This window comes from Cynara cardunculus (assembly GCF_001531365.2).
Source record: "Cynara cardunculus var. scolymus isolate 2C chromosome LG 5, CcrdV1, whole genome shotgun sequence".
Lineage (NCBI taxonomy): Eukaryota > Viridiplantae > Streptophyta > Magnoliopsida > Asterales > Asteraceae > Cynara > Cynara cardunculus.
The window spans coordinates 2,815,812-2,835,360 of record NC_037532.1 but is presented as its reverse complement, the minus strand read 5'-3'; the positions used below and the strand labels follow the sequence as shown (position 1 = coordinate 2,835,360).

Here is a 19,549-nt window from a genome sequence, read left to right as displayed (position 1 = left end):
TATGTTTGTATGTATGTGGGTATGTATGTATGTGTGTATGTGTATATGTGTATGTATGTATGTATGTTTGTGTGTATGTATATATGTACGTATGTATGTATGTTTGCGTGTATGTATGTATGTATGTGTGTATGTATGTATGTTTGTATGTATGCGTGTGTATGTATGTGCATGTTGGCTTGTAAAATGATCTATGCTTGGCCGTTAAAGAACCTTTTGTTTATTGTGGATCGGTATCTCGATATTTGTGTATGATTTTACGTCGTATCTGTGTAGATTGTCAACTTGCCATTATGATTATGCAAATGATGTAACTACATAAATCAAGATTGTTTTCTTTTGAAAACCTATTTGCGTACGTAAAATACATCATAAAATATACAACTATCAATGCATGTTATACCTTTAGCATATAACACAACGGTTTTTATAAGCAAGAACCAATTTAGACCAACACAATTGAAGAACTAAACCAAAATAAAAACCGACTATTATTCACACACAAAAAAAATGTGTTTTTTTACAAACTAGTTTATGATTCGGTTCCAAAGCACCTACAACTGTCCACGGTTTCTTTCGTTTTTATTTTTCAAACTCAAAATAAATCCATGGTTTTTTTTTATTTAATTCTGTATGGATCAATATTGTTTATAGGGCTGTAAACGAACCGAACAAAAACGAACAGAGGCTTGTTCATGTTTGCTCGTTTAAACATAATCGAGCAAACGAACAAGCATGAACGGTAAACAAACAAAGGTCTTTATGTGCGTGTTCGTTCGTTTAGAAATCAGGTGTGTTCGTGTTCGTTTATGTTCGCTCGTTAACATGCTAAAGGAACGAACATAAATGAACGGGCTAAACGAACATCATTACTTGTCATTCAATTAACTATTACACACCGATTATCTGGATGCTATGGTTTTGGAGGAAAAGTGAAAAAGGTAAAAAATTTAAATAAGACAAAATGATGATAAAAGTTAAATCTAAATAAAAATTCTAAAAAGTTAAAACTTAAATAATATTATTTGAATTCAAACTAAATAAATAAAAGATTATATATCAAATTTAATATATAAACGAACGGACGTTCACGAACATAAATGAACGCATGAGACTCTTGTTCAATTGTTCGTTCATTTGACTAAACGAACAAAAAAAGTTGTTCATGTTCGTTCATTTATTAAATAAATGAACATAAACGAACTTCTCGTCGAGCAGTTCGTTGAACGTTCGGTACGTTTACAACCCTAATTGTTTACAGTTATATTATTTTTTTAATTTTCATTAAAACTGTTTTATTTGTTTGAGACCTGATAAGCAACGTCAATTTGGCGTAAATGGCAGCAATATATTTTTAAATATTTAAGAATYATTTTAAATAAAAACATAAAATAAAAATGGTTCCCTGAAATTGGGAGCATTTATTTCATCAGGAAACGAGTGTTTGCGTTTTGGAGGGCACTTTGCCGTTAAAAATTGCMCCGTCTTTGCCGTCAATTTGAACGTCCGTGAAACATGCGCCGTAAATGGAGGTTGAATGGAATGTCCCAAAAAGCGCGTAGGGGGGGTTGTCTTCCCATTTCAAATGTTACATTTACACCCCTCGTAGTTTATAATTACCAAAAACAGTCCCTTAACTTTATAAAAAATGATTTTTCATGATTCAAAAGTTTTATAATTTATAGCACTTAAAATTTGAGAGAATACTTATCAGTATTGTCCGGTGGAAGACCTAAGATTTTTGCCGGATGAATGCATATTTAACGTTGATCAAAACCTTGCAAAGTCATCTAATTTATTTTTTAGCAGAATTCCATCGTTTCGAATGATTTTTTAAGGTTGCGTCTTTCACAGACCTAAATTTTATATCTTTCGACAGAGAAATAATATGGTGGCACGTGCCACATTATGCACCACTATAGATCCGTCCCTGGATCCAAGTCTGACAGGTGCATTGTGGGGGTTACAACATGCAATTAAGGATTGGGCTTTTTGTGGGAATTCGTGTATTAAGTCAGCCACCTGACAGGTTGTGACGTATCTGATTTGYCTTTCACATGATACTTTGAAAACCAGATTATAGGAACCTTTCAAGAACTATAAGTTACAAACTTTAACCATGCTATTAGTGGTTTCTAAGTGTCAAATCTTGTTATTTAATTATGTTGATTTTGAGATAATGTAGAAAAAAAGGACAAGAAGGGGGATGATTATATAAATAAATAATAAAAGAAAAGAAAAGCCTGCTAAACTTATTCCATACACATGGTATTGGTCAAACCATCATGTTATGTTGTTCTTTACTTCTYATGCATACCATTTGTCATCATACATTAGGTATGGGGAGCATCAAGTCATTTGAATACCTAATTTTCCTTCTACCATATATATATATATATATCAGAGAGAGGTTGATTATTATACAATCTTTTATATTTGTATAATTAATACAATTCAATCTCAATCGTCCATTTAAGTTGATAAATATGTGATTTCATAAAAGTTTAGATTGTTTTCTAATATAAAATATTGATCATAAGTAATGAACTCTAGTCATCTTCTACAAATATTCAAATCATAATAAATGAACTCTTATCATTTTCATAAATATCTCAATTGGTTAGTTTGCATTGGTTGTACAAATGTGATTAGTTGCATTTGAAACATACTATATATATATATATATATATATATATATATATGAAAAAAACCTTAAAATTTAAAAAAAAAACAATTGATCAACGGTTAGATTAATCGATCCAATAGATGTGAAAAAAGAGACGGTTACAATTTTATTTCTATATTAAAAAATCTTCAACCCCCTTTTTTTTTTACAAAAAAAGAATACGAAATAWGATCAAAATTCGAACGAAACAAATTACACAAAAATAACAATAATATTTTTGTCGTTAGTTTGACATCCATATTCATATACTTTTCATCCGTTTTTTCATGGTTTTCCAGTTTTGCTCTAAACCTGATCCTCTCTGTGTGTGTGTGTGTGTGTGTGTGTGTGTGTGTGTGTGTATAGAGTTGCGTTCACGTGAGACATGATTTTTACACGTGAAACTTCATAACAAAATGTTGTAAAGGTAAAAAAAAAAGTCGAACTTTCACAACAAAAACACTTTGAAAGTTACTTTCCCAGTATTTTGCTATGAAGTTTCATGTGTAAAAATGTGGTCTCACGAAAACTGGTCGGTCTCACGTGAACCCAACTATACACACACACACACTCTTTTTTTATTAACCTGGATATCCAAACCGCTATGCGAGCCAACTAATCCCCGGGCGATTGTCTGCTTTGCAGATAACCCTGAGTCGCCGCATTTCAATCTCCGTGGCCACAAAGAGATTTTTATTTCTTCTTGGATTTGAATATGGGACCTCCTGCTACTTTTGACCTTTAGAGCCAAGCTCAAACCAATCAGACACCACTCTTGTGGTTCACACACACACACACACTTGGGATCATGTGAGACAAGAAAGTAGCGTAAAGTAGAAGAGGCATGGATAGAATTTGTCATTAGAAATATCAAAAAAATTAACCAAAAAACCAAAGAATAAATCTCTCGAAATCGACTAAAAACCTTAAAAAAAATCTCTCGAAATTAATCAAAAAAACGTTAAAAGAAATACCTTAAAAAGATGGAATTCAACTGAAAATACATCGAACGATTTTACAGACCTTTAATCTATCTTAAATATGCACCACTCAGTAAAAATCTCAGATCCACCACCGAATATATAAAAATGAGCATCAATTAATTTAGAAAAATTAAGAAGAGAAAGAGTGGGTAGCACGAATGTTGATTGTTTATTTTTTGTATTTTTTTAAAGCCTAATAATTGAAATAAATCCAACCCTTTTGACTTGTACGTCACATTATACCACAAACTAATATATGCTCCTTGTTGGTCCGTAGTACTTGTAAATTATTAAATTTATTTATTATTATTTTATTAAATATTTAGATTTTTTTTTATTAACCTGGATATCCAACCCAACATGCGAGCCGACTAATCTCAGGACAACCATTTACTTTGCAGATAGCTTGGAGTCACGGTATTTGAACCTCCGTAGCCACAAAGGGATTTTTATTCCTCATTGGATTTGAACATGGGACCTCCTGAAACTTTTGACATTTGAAGTCAACCTCAAACAAATCAGACACCATCTTTGTGGTTTAATATTTAGAATTTTGAAAATATTAAATATGAAATTTTTAAAAATGGTATTTTATTTGTGTTCAAACCGGATTAAAACCTCATGAAGCTCTACAATCCATCTATGGCACTAGAGATGGGCCAAGTTCGGGCCTAAGCGGGCTCGGACTGGGTCTTATTAACAGGGTCGTGTTAAAGATATTTTAAACGTAAACTGATCTTTTACACAAAATGTGTAACGAATTTGGGCCCGATATACTCGGTTAAGACTTGGACGACGGGATTGTTGGTGATGGATAAGTAGCTGACATTATCCGAGGTGGATAACTTTTGTTGGAATACGGATTAAAGATTGATAGCAAATATTGAGTGCCGAAGCAAAAAAGAGATGAAATCACAAGTCATAAAAAATATCTGAGTGTTTGTGCATTTATAAGTTCGATAATGTTTCAAACGTTCTGGGACATTAGTATATACTATTGGATGATCAAATAGGCTAAAAAATGTCAAAATGGTCCCCCGACGACTATATAATCATTACCTTACGGCTAGAACTTTTTGAAATTTTGTCAGGCCTGACCTTCATAAACGAGCCTAGAAGCCTGGTCCCTTAACCGAAAGCACTTCAAAAAACAGTAAGCGATGAGCCTTGATTGGGCTTCATTGGTACCAGGCTTTTCTCCTCTTTGTTACGGGCCAAACCCGGGCCCAATTTAACCAACTCCCATTTGGTTTGTAAGAATGGAAATAATTTGTGGGATTTGGAATTCAGATCCATTTCAATCACGTGCTTCATTTGTGTAATAGCTCGGATCTGAAATCCCTCAAACATATAGGATTTTGAAATCCCGTGGGGATAGTCAGGATTTCAAGGGATTTCGGAAGATTTGTATATAATTATGTTTTAAAATATATTAAAAACGTTTGTTTTCCAATAATCAATTAATAATTATTTATAATTTGTTAAAACCAAACACAGCAAACATTCTAAATCCTTCCAAATCCAAATTCTTCCAAATCATTCCATCAAACCAAACCCCTCTAAATTGGACCATTTAGTTTAACAACACAACAATTAAGAAACCATTTGATTGGTTTTTCATCAAGTCATGAATGAATAAAGTTGTCTACATGAATTAATCTATTTGTATAAATTAAGAAAAATGTTTTTGTTTGAGATGAWTTTTTCATAGACAAAAGAAACGTGTTTAAAAAATTGACTTTTTACATAAAACTTCATCTTAAATGCTTATAGAATAAACCATTTTCTATATCATTGACTCGTTACTAAACAATATTTAACTAACAAGACAAGACTTAAAATCTCATTAAGCGGCTAACAAACGWGCCCCAACACATGTAGCAAGATTTTGTTCTAGCAAGATCCATAAAAGTACTTGCAATATTATAGAGATAACCAGCCATTTTAACGATTCTAGAGTTTTTTGTTCTAGTCATACCAAACACAGTGTTCAATCCCATCCAATCGATGCACCGAACACTACCTAAGGATAGATTTGGTATACAGACAAAGACTAAACAAAACAGAACGTGAAGCAATCAAGTTTTAAACTGACATAAGTAACTTGTTAATTTCCCAATATTATCCAATCTACTTGAACATTCTTGTCCCACTAAGGGTCTTTTTGGTTAGTTTTCCATCAAGTCATATGCACGAATAAAACTGTCTGTATGAATTAATTTGTCTATATAGACAAAGAAGATTTTGTTCAGGAGGGTATTTTCATTAATGAAAGAGGGGTGTGTGTGTGTTTTAATCGAGAGAGAGCAGGTTTAAGACAAAACTTGGTTTTTTACATAAAGCTTGTTGAATAAGTCATCTTTTATATCATTAAGCTATTACCAAACAGATATGTATAGCTAACGAAATAGATTGTGAGACTCATTAAGCTGCTAACAAACAAGACCTAAATCCCATCCCAACATAACATCAAGCCCCAGATGTCAAAATGAGAAATGCATAAAAAAGTAAAAGAGCAGGCATCACAAGAGATTACCCAAGAAGCTAAAAAAGTAATCTTCTCACAACAAAATCAAGACACCAAATCAACATCTGAGTGTATTGCAAAAGTGAAATATAAGAAGAATTTGCCATCATCAAAAAACAATATCTCTAGCAAGACACAAAATTTAAAACCTTTAGTAGGTAACCGGAGCAAGGATGTCGAGTTGGGGACCAAGTTTCTCCTCTGCAGCCTTCTCGGCCTTGGCTCGCAGCTTGTTAAGCTGTTTCTTCCTTTCATACACAACCTGGGCCTTTTCTTTTCTCTTCTTCTCGAGATCCTGCAAATAGAACATTAACAATTACTTCCCTCCTTCCCAAATGTGTAGTTTTTACATCTTTTTATTAAATGACAATGGTACCCATCTCATAATTAAGAGTAGAAGCTACAAAAGGATGATCTTTAAGTGTATGGAAAGACAGTTTATGTATAAATGAAAAGAATTGTGTTGGTATACCAATATGTTATCTTAAAAGCATTACCAATCAAGAGCAAAAACGATTTTGATGTGCATGCTAAATTAAAAAAAACAATCTTTTTCAGATACATGATTTATTGGTGTCTTTGAAACATCATTGTTTACAGAAATTAGAGAAAAGAACTCCACAATAAAACTAAGACAAGCCTCTACCAAATGGAAATCAATACTTTTCAGAAAGATGGTTGAATTATCTTAGAAGATTAGCACATAGATACCGCTATCTGATAACTTTATGTTTGCTAAGAATAATAAATTGCATTATGCACTATCATATGATCAATATAACAAGACCAAGCAGAGCAATGTCACTTAGTATAGCAAGCAAATTGTATGAAAACAGTGTTAAAGATTTATACAAAGCAAAAAACATCTGAAATCCATGATAAAGATGTACCTTGATGGTCTCATAGTGATTCCATCCAACTTCAGATGAGAGGCGACCAAGCAAGCAGTACTTGTGTCCAGCAGTAAGCCTCAAAACCCTGCATTTGTATAAGCATGGTATCAATAAAATGAAAAAAAAATACTGGCATCCAGTTCAATTTAATAGTTTGATACATACAAAGGTGATATTTCATGTGTAGCCCAATTCAAATAACATCAAAAAGAGACACAATCATGTTAAAAAGAATAGCTCACTTGAGTGCGTCAGGGATAACCATCCTCTTCTTCCTGTTGTAAGGAGTAGGGACTCCCTCATAAACTTTCAACCTGGCTAGTGCAGCAGCTCCACGCTTGGTCTTGTGTGGAATCATCCTATAATCAATGGGCATTTTAAACCATTTGCAGTGACACAGTAATATGCAATGAAAGTACCGAACATTTATGATACTTTGCAAAAGCACATAGATACGATATGTAAATCACTTTTATACACGCGGAAAAAATCAATTCAAAGATATGTAGAGGTTGGTTTGCAAACGTTAACAGATAAAGACAATGTGCTTATATGTACAAAATCCGCACCTAATCTACAAGTATTGACGTTGTATTGATATGATCAAAACATACTCATGTGTGTGATTGTGAGTTTATGAAAACAATTAAGGTTTACCCTCTGATGGTACGCCATAAGATCTTGGAAGGAGCACGGAAATGAATTGGTCCGTGAGACGGCTTGGTGTTCATACGCTTACGGAGAAAACGAAGGTACTTCATCTTCTGACGAACAAGACCACCGGAAAGGCAGATCTCTTCGCAACGAACAACGGTAACTCGCTGTCCATTAAGAAGCTCCTTGGCCAAAATAGACGACAATCGGCCGAGCATATGGTGGCGGGCGTCAACCACCACCTCCCGTGCGCAAATTCCCGATCCGTTCACCATTGTTTTAGCTCTCGATAGATTTCTCTCTCCCTGCGCCTCACCCTTTTTGCTCTGTGAGAGACGAAGTGTGTATATAAGAATTAGGGTTGCAGGGTTAGGGTTTAGCAAAGAGGTGAGCAATTTGGGCCGGGCCTGGGCTGAAAGCCCAATTAGTAATTTCATGGGCCCAAATTGAGGTTTTTACAAAATTGTCCCTATAATTTACATGATTTTACATCGTCGTTTATTTCTATAATTCCGATATGGATAAAGCAGGGTGTGCAAAACTCGAATGGTCCGAATCGAACTTCAATTGAAAATGATGTTCAAAACCCGAATGTTCGAGAATCCGAACATCTTAAACGTAACTTTTGGGGGATATTTCGGTTTTGGTTGGTTTGATTTTTGGCCACCTGACACGTCTGAAAACCTGAAAAATATATACGTAGATGATTTTTAGATATTATATAAATATATTTATTTATACTATGGGGGTACTCGTACAATGCAGCGAGATGCATCTCGATTTTAATGTTTCGTTTTATTTTTTTGTCTCAGTTGATGTTATAATACGAGTTTATGTGGTTTTGACAAAAGGATAATTTTTTTATTTTTGAATAAAATATAAATATGAAGATTTATTATACAAAAGTGAAAAATAATGATATTAATATCAAACTAACTATTTAAAATTCCGCTTTTTTGTGTATTTCTGTAATTCGTATTTTTATTTTTGGTTTAATAATATATTTTTTKTAAAGATAATAATTAAGTATTTTATTATAACTAAATGATTATCCTGATTATATTTTAGATCTTTTATGTTTAAAATGAGATATTTATCTTCTATTTGATTATGTTTATCTACATTTAGTTACACGAATTCAAACATGAAGCTTTAACAAGTTGTATTTACGCACAAGTTACTTGTAATCTTAAATTTTAAGTAATATGCAGCAATAAACAGTACTTCATGCATAAAAATTGTTTTTAATAATGTTTGTCAGATGCTTTATAATATGGTATAAATAATTATCCTCTTAAATTATAACTCCTAGTTGGGCGTACTTTTTCCTAAATACTAAATCTACTATCGATCTTATCAATCCTTTTAATTGATTGAATTTATCCTCGAAATGGATTAAATGTATATATCTTTTGAATATGACTGTACCCAAAATCGACCGACCCCAACCCGAACTAATCATAAATTTTGAAGCCAAAATTCGATGCTTGGTTTTCTCATCCAAATCCAATATGATTTTTGGCACCCTTACAAATAGATTTTGTACAGTACCATATTAGTATTGTGTATTAGTCAATTATAATTGGTACGTAGACTATAATCTGTTGTACTGATCGATTGTAGTTTGTACCTACGAAACTGGTACCAGTTTTTTGGTCGGTATATAGTAAAYAATTAAAGAAGTGGGTATCATGGTCATACTCTCATGCATAGAGTTGTAAACAAACTGAACATTTAGCAAATCGTTCGTGAACTGTTCGGTAGAAAGTTCGCTTATTTAATAAAGAGTAAAATATGTTTTTCGTCCCTACGGTGAAACACTTCTTTGAGGATTATGGACTAAAATTTAAATGAATTGTAAACCACATGAACGAAAAAAGCAATAAATTTTTAATCATGAGAACGAAAAAGGATATGAATTATAAACTATGAGGATGAAAATCATAATTTTAAAAYCACAAGAACAAAAATAAGAATTTAAACAAACTACAAGGACTAAAAACGTAATTTACTCTTTAATAAATATAAATGTTCGCTTATCTATATTTATACTATCTTATTAAGCAAATTTTGCAAAAGTCTTAAAGTCTTAAAATACTAAATGACCAAAATACCCTTTATATTATCTTACCTCACTTTTTCACCTTCTCCTCTCTTCACATACACTCATCCCCTCACATACACTCACCCTCTCGCAATCATTTTTCTAAAACTATAATTTTAAATTTATACTTCATACCCCTATAAATAATTAATTAATTTACTTTACGTCTTTTATTTTTAAATGTTTTATTTTAAATCTTTATCAAATTAACATACATAATCGTATATCAATTAAAACATGTTTAAAAAATACATTTTTATTTTAACAAGTTATACCATTATAATCGTCTCGTTAATACCTTCGAAATGAGTCCAATATTRAATAGTTTTTGACTTAATTATATTATTATATATTATATATACTGTAAAAAATTTTTTTTTAATATTTACAATTTATACTTTTATAGTTATTTATTTATATATATATATATATACTATATATTTTGGGGTTAGGCTGTTCAAATTGCACTGTATAATATGTTATGAATTAATATGTTCTTGGGTTTTTTTGAAATATATATATGCATGTATTAATTTAACCTTAATCTGAGTTTTTAGACAATAAAGAGGGTAAGCAGTTGAAATTTCATTCTAAAACCCATCTTTTTTGGTCTTTTAATGGCTTATCATCTGTTAAATTTGTAGTTTTCTTTATTGGTTTTAAGTGTTTATCTTAAAACTCAAGTTTCTTGGTTCTTTGCTCTTGGTGTAAATCAAACACATTTGTGGAGTCGTCTAAATATGTTGGATTTTAAATATATTGGATTTTAAAATTGTATTAATATGTAAAAACCAAGTGTAACATATATCATCGTCAAATCTTATCTTATAAAACCAGTGGAACTTCAAAATCGTTAAAATTCATGGCTTCCWCCGCATTGCGCGGGTACACAACTAGTATATATTTATATATCATGCYACTAATATGTGAAATAATTAATTAAATTAAAATTTTAGAATTTTTTGTTTATCTGTCTTACTTACCCAGTTTTTTATTATGTTATTTTCTTAGGAACAAAATGAAAAATAACAACGGTTGCTTTTAGTATAATCGTGTTATTCGGTTACGTTCGTTCATTCATATTCGTTTAGTACCTTAATGAACGAACATAACCGAACACGAATAAACTCATAACGAAAGAACATGAACACAAGAAAAAACTTCGTCTATTTACCGTTCATGTTCATTCGTTTGTTCGGTTAAGTTAAACGAACGAATAGGGACAAGCCCCCGTTTGCATGCTTTTACAGCCCTAGTGATATATGACTTCAAGTACTATATACCAACCAGTTTTGCATGCTTTATAAGTTTATATAGTACTGCCAACCAACTATATTGTAATTGGTATGATTAGTGTACATGTTGACTGGTTTGATCTGATACAAGATTGTCACTCATGAGACCGTGTTGTTAAGGTGATAAAGCTAACATGTGGTTGTACGGTTCTTTTTTCTCTATATTTTTGTACACATCAGATTGTTCTGRTCTATATAGAATACGTTGTATGTATGGATAAGACTGCAGATATAAATGATCGATACAAAATGGTCAATGGTTTGGTTCCTATAAGTTTGGTTACAAATGATTCACAAACCCTGGTCTATTAAATGCAACGTAACAAATTACGTAAATGTCAACATATCTGGTTCAAGTGACAACAATGAAAAAACCACAGTTTGTTTTTGTCTTCAAATAAATAAAATGTGTCATGGATGGATGAGGTGGGGAGACACGATGGTGGCGACGATATGCATAGTGTGATGAGTAGCACGTTACGATCGGTTGACCATTGGTAAAAATGCATGACTAATACGGGTTCGAAATTAACCAAGTCACGACATTCGGACCTTCATGTGGGGTTTGGACAGAGTCTGGTCATCTTTATTTGATCGTAGGTTTGAAATCTTTTACTTGACTGACTTGAAGATCTAGATCGAGCTTGTAAGTAATCTTGAGGATGTGTTTAGTACTGAACATGACAAAACAAAATAAAACAAAKATCATTRTTTCACTTTTGAYTAAAYTTTTAATGGTTTTAARACTCTYTGAATGATTTTGTATCCSGTGCCTCYCKGTCAACAATTGATGATTAAATGATAAATGAGACTATAATTGAAGACCATACCAATTTTTGATGTATGAAAACCAAACAATGAGCAAAAATATAAAATGATTTTATTAGAAAAAGGAAAAGGAAATCATCGTACCTAGATTTGAAGRAAAAAAATGGGGTGTTCAATCTACTTCTCAAATCAAAGCTCACCGAGATCTACTTCCAAAATTTGTTGATTATCGACAGAATCGCTAGCGAGTAGCTGAATTTTGGTGTGTTTCAGGTGAAGTAAAGATTCTGGAAACTGGAATAGATCGTGCAGAAGATGATGAATCGAAAGAGAGACAACTTTTTCAGTAGRTTCATATTAACAATTATAACAGTGATTACAGTATCACTTTCGTGTTCATTTGTTCATTTCTCTCATGCTGCTTCGTCGGATTCTTCTTCGGTGCACACTAACAATTGGGCCGTCTTGGTTTGCACCTCTCGCTTCTGGTAGTTTTCAATCTTTTTTGAAGTTTCTGTCCATTGTGATTTCTCGATTAATATGGTTAGGTTGCGGTACGGGACTCATTTGGTTGCGAGTTTACCACGTTGAATGTRTACTATGGTTTGCTGTTTTGTCCCCATTCTTGCAGTAATGGAAGATGAAACTTGAAATTGGTACTAAATTTAGGAGTTCCATTGATAGCAGAATTTATGGAATTRGACATAGAGGTGCTTTAGGTAGTAAGACACAGGAATCAAATTATGTGTCTGTGTCCAGCAATGGGGATCAATGCCCCAAATTGATTTTAAGGTCCCCCTTTGAAATTTGAACAGAAATCTAGCTCATAATTCCATTGACGACCATTAGATAATACTGATATCATATACTTTGGCCCTGTTTCATCATGATTGAAAATTAAATTAAGTATTTAACTAATAGTTAGAAACCTTCCTGTGAACTATGTTCTGGTCAACAGTTTGCCTCTATTTCGGGACAGGAGTAGCATAAGGATCACAACTTGTATTTTTTGGTTCACCAAAAAATGGTAATGCAAGTATAACGATACCCTGCAATAGCTATGTGTAGCTCTTAGGGGTAGTTTGATTGGTTTTTCATTAAACTCCCCCTGTATGGGGTAATGCAAGTATAACGATACCCTGTATGGATAAAGCTGTCAGTGTGGATTAATCTGTGTGTATAGATTGGAAAGGTTTTTGTTTGGAAGGGGTTTTTCATGGATGGAAGGAGCATGTTTTTTAATTGGGAGAGAAAGGAAAACTCCCCCAGAAGCTTACTGAATAAGTCACTTTCTATATCAGTAAGCCAATGCTTAACAGTCATGTATAGCTGATCGAATAAGTTATGAATCCCATTAAGCTCATCAAGCTGCTAATAAACAGTCCCTTACYATTGCTCYGATTTGCTGATACACTGACATTGGAAGAGTTYGTCTATGCGGTATGGCCTTCAAGTTTAATCAACCTTTGAATATGATAAATCAATCTAAGGTAGTGTTAATTGTAATTTCAAGTGATAACTTGGAGGAAATATCAGCATATCAAAAWATCTTATATTTCGAAAAAATTTAACTGCCAGCTGAGAAATTACCTAGTAGTCAGAGGAAACTCAAAYGTAAGCTAGAAGTGGAGAAGATAAGATACTTTAGGTTTAGTCCCATTGCCTGGAAGCAGAGGGGAGAACCATCCACCCCGTCCCGAGCCTCGATTTCTAAACGGGCTCATAGTCAAAAYCTCTTGGTCCGAGGAAGGGGTATTGAAAACTTGTATTGACTTCAAATTCTAAATGCACTCTAGGTGCCCTAGTAGCATGGCTTGAGTACCAATATATAGATGAGGTGGCAAATCTCCACWTAAAAAAACATTCCTATTTACAGAATCAGAATCATAAGCATCAATTATATCACATTGACTTCAACYTCAATACTTGCTGGATCCTTTAGGATGCAGACATGTGCCATACGTATTTGATATTTCAGTCATTAGAATCGGTTCTTTGCATAGAATCATCTTCAACACATTGCCAGCAATAAGCCTGATAGTTAATGTTGCTACCCATTTGCAGATGTGCTACGTGATTTTGCACTCTAACCTTTTTGAATTAACAAAGTGTCATTATTTTGTAGGTTTAATTATCGGCATATGGCAAACACTTTATCCTTGTATAGGTATGTGGTGTTTCATTATAATCTTATTTTTTGTTTTGACTTTATAATTCACAGCCTATTGGTGCACTTGTATATGAAGATATTGTAATGTCTGTCATTCTTTTCCTTGGTCTTCTCATTAGGACTGTGAAACGACTAGGGATACCTGATGAGAGGATCATTCTTATGTTAGCTGATGATATGGCTTGCAATGCTCGGAACAAGTACCCTGCACAAGTTTTCAATAATGAAAACCATAGGCTTAATTTGTATGGTGATAATGTTGAGGTGAACTTTGTATCCAATGAATTTAACAGCCTTTGCCTTCTTTGCATAGCCATTTTCATGGGTTTCCTATGTTGTCCGAATTAGAAGCTGAGCTAATTTTTGGACGCTGCCATATCAGGTAGACTATCGAGGTTATGAAGTGACAGTTGAAAACTTTTTGCGAGTTTTAACGGGGCGTCATGAAAATGCCGTACCGAGATCCAAGCGTCTTTTGAGCGATGAAGGAAGCCACATACTGCTATACATGACCGGACATGGAGGAGACGAGTTTCTGAAATTTCAGGACGCGGATGAACTTCAGAGCCATGATTTGGCTGATGCAGTCAAACAAATGAAAGAAAAGCGTAGGTGAGAGTAAGACTATATTGTGTTCTGCCAGACTCCTGTATGGTTGGTGTTTCACATTTTAATGGAGGAAGTGATATTAATATGACGACTTCTAGTGGTGTTGAAAGAACAATAACTTTTTAGCACATAAAGGTTACATACGTACATATATATATATATATGTGTGTGTGTGTATATATATATATATTCAGGTATTGACATGACATTGAATTTGATTGCTCTGAAGCTAACCTGTGCTTCTAAACTACCAGCACTCATAATTGTCTCTATGCCATCATAAAAATATGTTGAACCCATTTGAGTGCAGAGTGCCATCTCGTTTAGCATTGGCTGTAGAATGATGATTTACAGGGTTCTTTTCTGTTTTCATGTGTAGGTTCAAGGAACTGCTGATTATGGTAGATACTTGTCAAGCTGCTACACTCTTTTCCCAGGTCCGAGTCCTTTCCTTACAGACTTAGATATTTCACAAGTTAAACTATCCACCAATTGTTGGTGTTCTRTAGCCTTGGTATAGTTTGAGTTGGTCTTACTACTGGAAATCATTCTGCTTTGAACAGCTTGAATATGATAGCGTGTGTGCTTATGATCTAGAAAYTATTGTTAAGGGCATGTCCCACACGGATTTTCTAAGATGTTAAGACTTAAGACTAAGAAATAGACTTTTGAACAGTGCTACATCTACAGATGCACAAAAAAGCCCGTGCCCGGCCTGAAAAAGCCTGGTCGTAGTAGCCCGGGCCCAGGCCGGGCCAAAAAGCSTGATCTGGCCAAATATTGTTTTCAAGTCCCGGTTAAAGTCTAGCTTGAAAAATCCTAATCGGGCCCATTTTCACACCCAAAACCCTGCCTGGTCCGCCCTTTTGGAGGCCTGTTTTTTTTGCTTACTAAAACGGGCTTGGAAGACCGGTCTAGGGCCTTGTGCATCTCTAGCTACATCAATAGCATTCTCCTAAAGACTAATGTATGAATGATAGAAATTAAAAGCCAACTGCAAAATGTATTGCAATGACACTTTTGGAAGAGAGTGCCTCAAAGATCCAATATGTGGCATAGATTTATCTACATGATAGCAATGTACTTGGTTGTCAAATGTATAGATTTATCTACACCCTAGTACCATTCATCTGTACAATATGTACATGTACATACAAGTAATTTGTAAGTAATGTTTCCAGTATGCACATGCTTCCTGGTTTTTATGCACGTGTGCATACCGGGAAGATTACTTACAAATCACTTGTATGCACATATGCATACCTTCAGATATGAACGGTTATTAGGGTGTTCCTCAGTTATTCAATTTTTGGGGTTTTACCCTGAACCTCCCTCCCTCCCTCTCTCTCTCTCTCTATATATATATATATATATATATATGTAAAATTAATATTAATATTAATATGCTTTTGGGCGTTAGATGATGCTGCATGCATGTCCAATATGCAGTAAGTTCTTCAATCTTGCTGTTACTAAAGAAACACATGTCATGTTCCTTATTTACAAGGGTCGATTCTTATTGTCTGAGGATTAACTACGGTTCGATTGTTTCTTTTTCAGCTCCATTCACCTGGTGTTTTGGCTATTGGAAGTAGCATGAAAGGGGAAAACTCATATTCACAYCACTTGGATTCTGATGTGAGTATGATCTGGTCCCTGGCTTTTAACAAGTCAAAAAGTTTATATTTTGCTATAGAGCGGAACTTTTAGATATTTAACTTCTCTCTCTCTAATCTTATAGTACTTATTGTGATACAGGTCGGTGTTTCTGTTGTAGATCGATTCACATTTTATACATTAGCTTTCTTTGAGAGGCTCAATATGTATGACAATGCATCATTAAGCAGGTATGGAAAAATGTAGAATTATGAAAGCTCTATACAGCTATCTTGGCCTATGCTTATTTCATTTTTTRTTGTTTTCAGTCTGTTTAGCTCGTACAATCCAAATTTGTTGCTGTCAACGGCATATTATCGAACAGATCTATATCAACAACAAATGGAGAAGGTAGTAGGTTGTAGATGTGTGATTTTTCATCTGATTTCACACTTTTTTTTGTGAAAGAGGATCCTTCTCTATCCTCATGCTTAGGGGTGTAAACGACCCGAGGAGATTCCAGTCGCAGGTTATTTGAGCTCGGCTTGAAAAATTAATATCAGGCTCGAGCTCAAATAATTTTTCAATGTTTGAGCTGGAACTTGGTGCTTGTTTATGAGCTTGAATTCGAGATACATTAACACGTTCATTTGCTCAAGCTCGATGATTTTATATTTTTTATTAAATAATTTGTAAACATATAAATATGTTGACTTGAAAAAGTGTATCCGCGAGTGGCTCGGCTCGGCTCATAAAGTTTAATTGAGCTTTCGAACAAGTCGAGTCAAAAATTGGTGCTATGGAGCTTGACTCGCTAAGTTAAGCAAGCTTTATTTTGTGTTCGAGATCGACTCGAGCTCGATAATTATTAATCTCGAGCTCGAGTAGCTCGTTAAAAGCTCAACTCGTTTACACCCCTACTCACACTCCAGATTAGCAGATAAATTATTACCTGAAGTTCTGAATTTATTTCAGTGTTGCCGTTCTTTATACTCCTGTCCCAAGTCCACAATAAAAAAATGCATACAATTTTAGAAATATGTAATTGTTACACTTTTTAAGTAATTAAATGACAATTTTACTCTAAATAGTAGAGGGGGTAATGAATTCCTGCCTCTCATAATTAAGGGTAGAATTGGAAAGTAGGCAATTACTTTTGAAAGTGAAGACTTATTTTGGTACAAACTAAAATAGAAACGTGGACACTTATTTTAGGACGGAGGGGGTACTTTCAAAAATTARAACCTTTCTTTCTCCCTAGTATGTCAATTAAATGTTTCCAACCGAAGTGGGAATTTGCCAAGCTAATTGCAATTAATTTCAAAACTCTGCACTCAGGAATATGTAATCGACTTTCATCTGTCCGCTCATCAGGTACCCGTTACAAATTTCTTTGGTTCCGTCATGGAAACGATCCACACTGGTTCTGCTTACAGAGGCGTGTCRGGTAAAGACAGCAATCGGGCCAAGTTCGAGGTGTCGTCTGATCAATCTTATGATAGGGATGCCAAAAGTATAACAACTAGTTCAGATCCCGAGAAACAAGTTGATCATCCAGGGATAAAGGTAAGTGTCCATGATTTTGCTTAAGACGAAATCGATTCCATCTGTCTTAAAATAAATGTCTACAATGAAAAAGACACGGTTTTAGAAATGYTWAATTATTACAATTTTTAATTCTATAAATGACAATTTTATTCAGCCGGGGCCCCATGATTGTTGCTGAGGGGGTGCATTTTTAAGGTGGATCAAGGTTTTTTTTTTAAGTTTTTTGGTTGATTTCGAGAGATTTTTTYGGTTTTTTTGGTTGATCTCGAGTTACTTTTTCAGTTTTCTGGTTGATGTCCCTTGTATTTTCTAATATCCTGGAGCACCACTCAAAGTTTAATATGTGCATCTTTCATACCAAAAAAAAAATCTTTTGGGACAAATTAAGATTAAATGTGGACATTTATTTTGGGATGGAGGGAGTATTAACTCTATCTCCCATTTGTTGACTGAAGGGGTAACAAATGTATGCTGCAGGCGGTAAAAAGTGGAACTTGTCCTCATGCAGATTTGTGGAACATGATTGTTGAGAAGGTTCAACGTATCAAAGATGTTGACAGCATCGTGAATTATGGTTTCGTTGGATTGTTGACCCTGGTCGCTGTTTCTACTTGGCATTCGTCATAAAGGTGAGAAATAGAATCCTCATTTGATCATCCAAATGTGAGCATGTGTTTCCRTTTTCTTACATGATCTGTTTCAAATGATTCATCGCCCTTCTTAAAGTGCGGGATGCAAAGGAAAATCTGATGGGTTCTTGTTGCTCTCATGTCTCGTGCATGTGACATCCCAGGCCAAYCGTACCAGATATTGTCAGCTTTGTCCACACACCCTTGGGAACCCAACGTCCTTGCTGGCACACGAGTCCGGTTCCCGGCTATGATACCATTTGTACATTCCAAGCCAACCATATAGCATATATTGTCCKCTTTCTCCACACACYTGGACTCACGGTTTTAAACAYGTTTGGTAGAGGAGGTTTCCAGTCCCATGGTATCATCTGTAACATTCCAAGCCAACCGTACCAAATRTTGTCCATTTTGTCCACACRCCTGGACTCACGATTTTAAACACGTCTGGTAGAGGAGGTTTCCAGTCCCAGTCCCTTATAAGGCAACCTTAGTTCCCTTCCCTAAGCAATGTGGGATCTTACACTGCAGACCCMCTTGGGAACCCAACGTCCTCGTTGGCACACAAGTCCWGCTTCCRACTTTGATACCATCTGTAATATTCGAGGCCAACCTTACCATATATTGTTGCATTTGGTAGTGGAGGTTTCCAGTCTCTTAYAAAGCAACCTTAGTTCCCCTCTCAATCGATGTGGGATCTTACAGTGCACACACAAACTCTTCTTTAATTAGGAATTAAAAATCGTCAYTTATGTGCTCTTACCTTTTCAATCTACAAAAGCATCCCAATTATGCCCCTTTTTTGATCTAATATATCATAACCAGACCATAGTAAACGGTATATTCCACCTGGAGGTGGGTTCCYGGCCGGGGTATACATAGACCTTGCCTCTACACTGTACATATCAAATCAAAACCCTAAAACTTTCCACAATTCTTTCACCCGCCCRCCTTMGTCTCGTCCGTCCCTAGAGGTGGGGTCAGAGAAAGAGATATACACAGACCTTGTCTCTAAACATGTTTGGCGCAACATTAGATTGGGATARGACAAGACCTGAATGGAACAAAATGCAATTTTTTTACTCACCCACCAAAATAAGTGGAACAT

General features: G+C 34.5%; 2 protein-coding genes across 2 annotated transcripts in view; one reads left to right on the top strand and one right to left on the bottom strand.

Moving 5' to 3' along the window:
- Nucleotides 1-6,187: 6,187 nt before the first annotated feature.
- LOC112512350 (60S ribosomal protein L13a-4-like) lies at nt 6,188-8,064 on the bottom strand. The gene is made up of 4 exons (XM_025118261.1): nt 7,726-8,064; nt 7,311-7,427; nt 7,066-7,153; nt 6,188-6,470 (listed from the first exon to the last, which is right to left on the bottom strand). The coding sequence occupies exons 1-4, from the start codon at nt 7,995-7,997 to the stop codon at nt 6,327-6,329; spliced, it is 621 nt and encodes a 206-aa protein (XP_024974029.1). The 5' UTR covers nt 7,998-8,064; the 3' UTR covers nt 6,188-6,326.
- A 3,944-nt stretch (nt 8,065-12,008) lies between these two features.
- LOC112513683 (putative GPI-anchor transamidase) overlaps nt 12,009-19,549 on the top strand; it is an 8,624-nt gene continuing 1,083 nt past the window's right edge. Inside the window, exons 1-10 of the mRNA XM_025120020.1 lie at nt 12,009-12,377; nt 14,015-14,056; nt 14,179-14,323; nt 14,442-14,671; nt 15,048-15,105; nt 16,229-16,306; nt 16,427-16,515; nt 16,594-16,675; nt 17,639-17,830; nt 18,290-18,441. Coding sequence (XP_024975788.1) covers nt 12,205-12,377; nt 14,015-14,056; nt 14,179-14,323; nt 14,442-14,671; nt 15,048-15,105; nt 16,229-16,306; nt 16,427-16,515; nt 16,594-16,675; nt 17,639-17,830; nt 18,290-18,439 — 1,239 coding nt within the window. The 5' untranslated portion in view covers nt 12,009-12,204 and the 3' untranslated portion in view covers nt 18,440-18,441. The remainder of the gene's footprint in view (nt 12,378-14,014; nt 14,057-14,178; nt 14,324-14,441; nt 14,672-15,047; nt 15,106-16,228; nt 16,307-16,426; nt 16,516-16,593; nt 16,676-17,638; nt 17,831-18,289; nt 18,442-19,549) is intronic.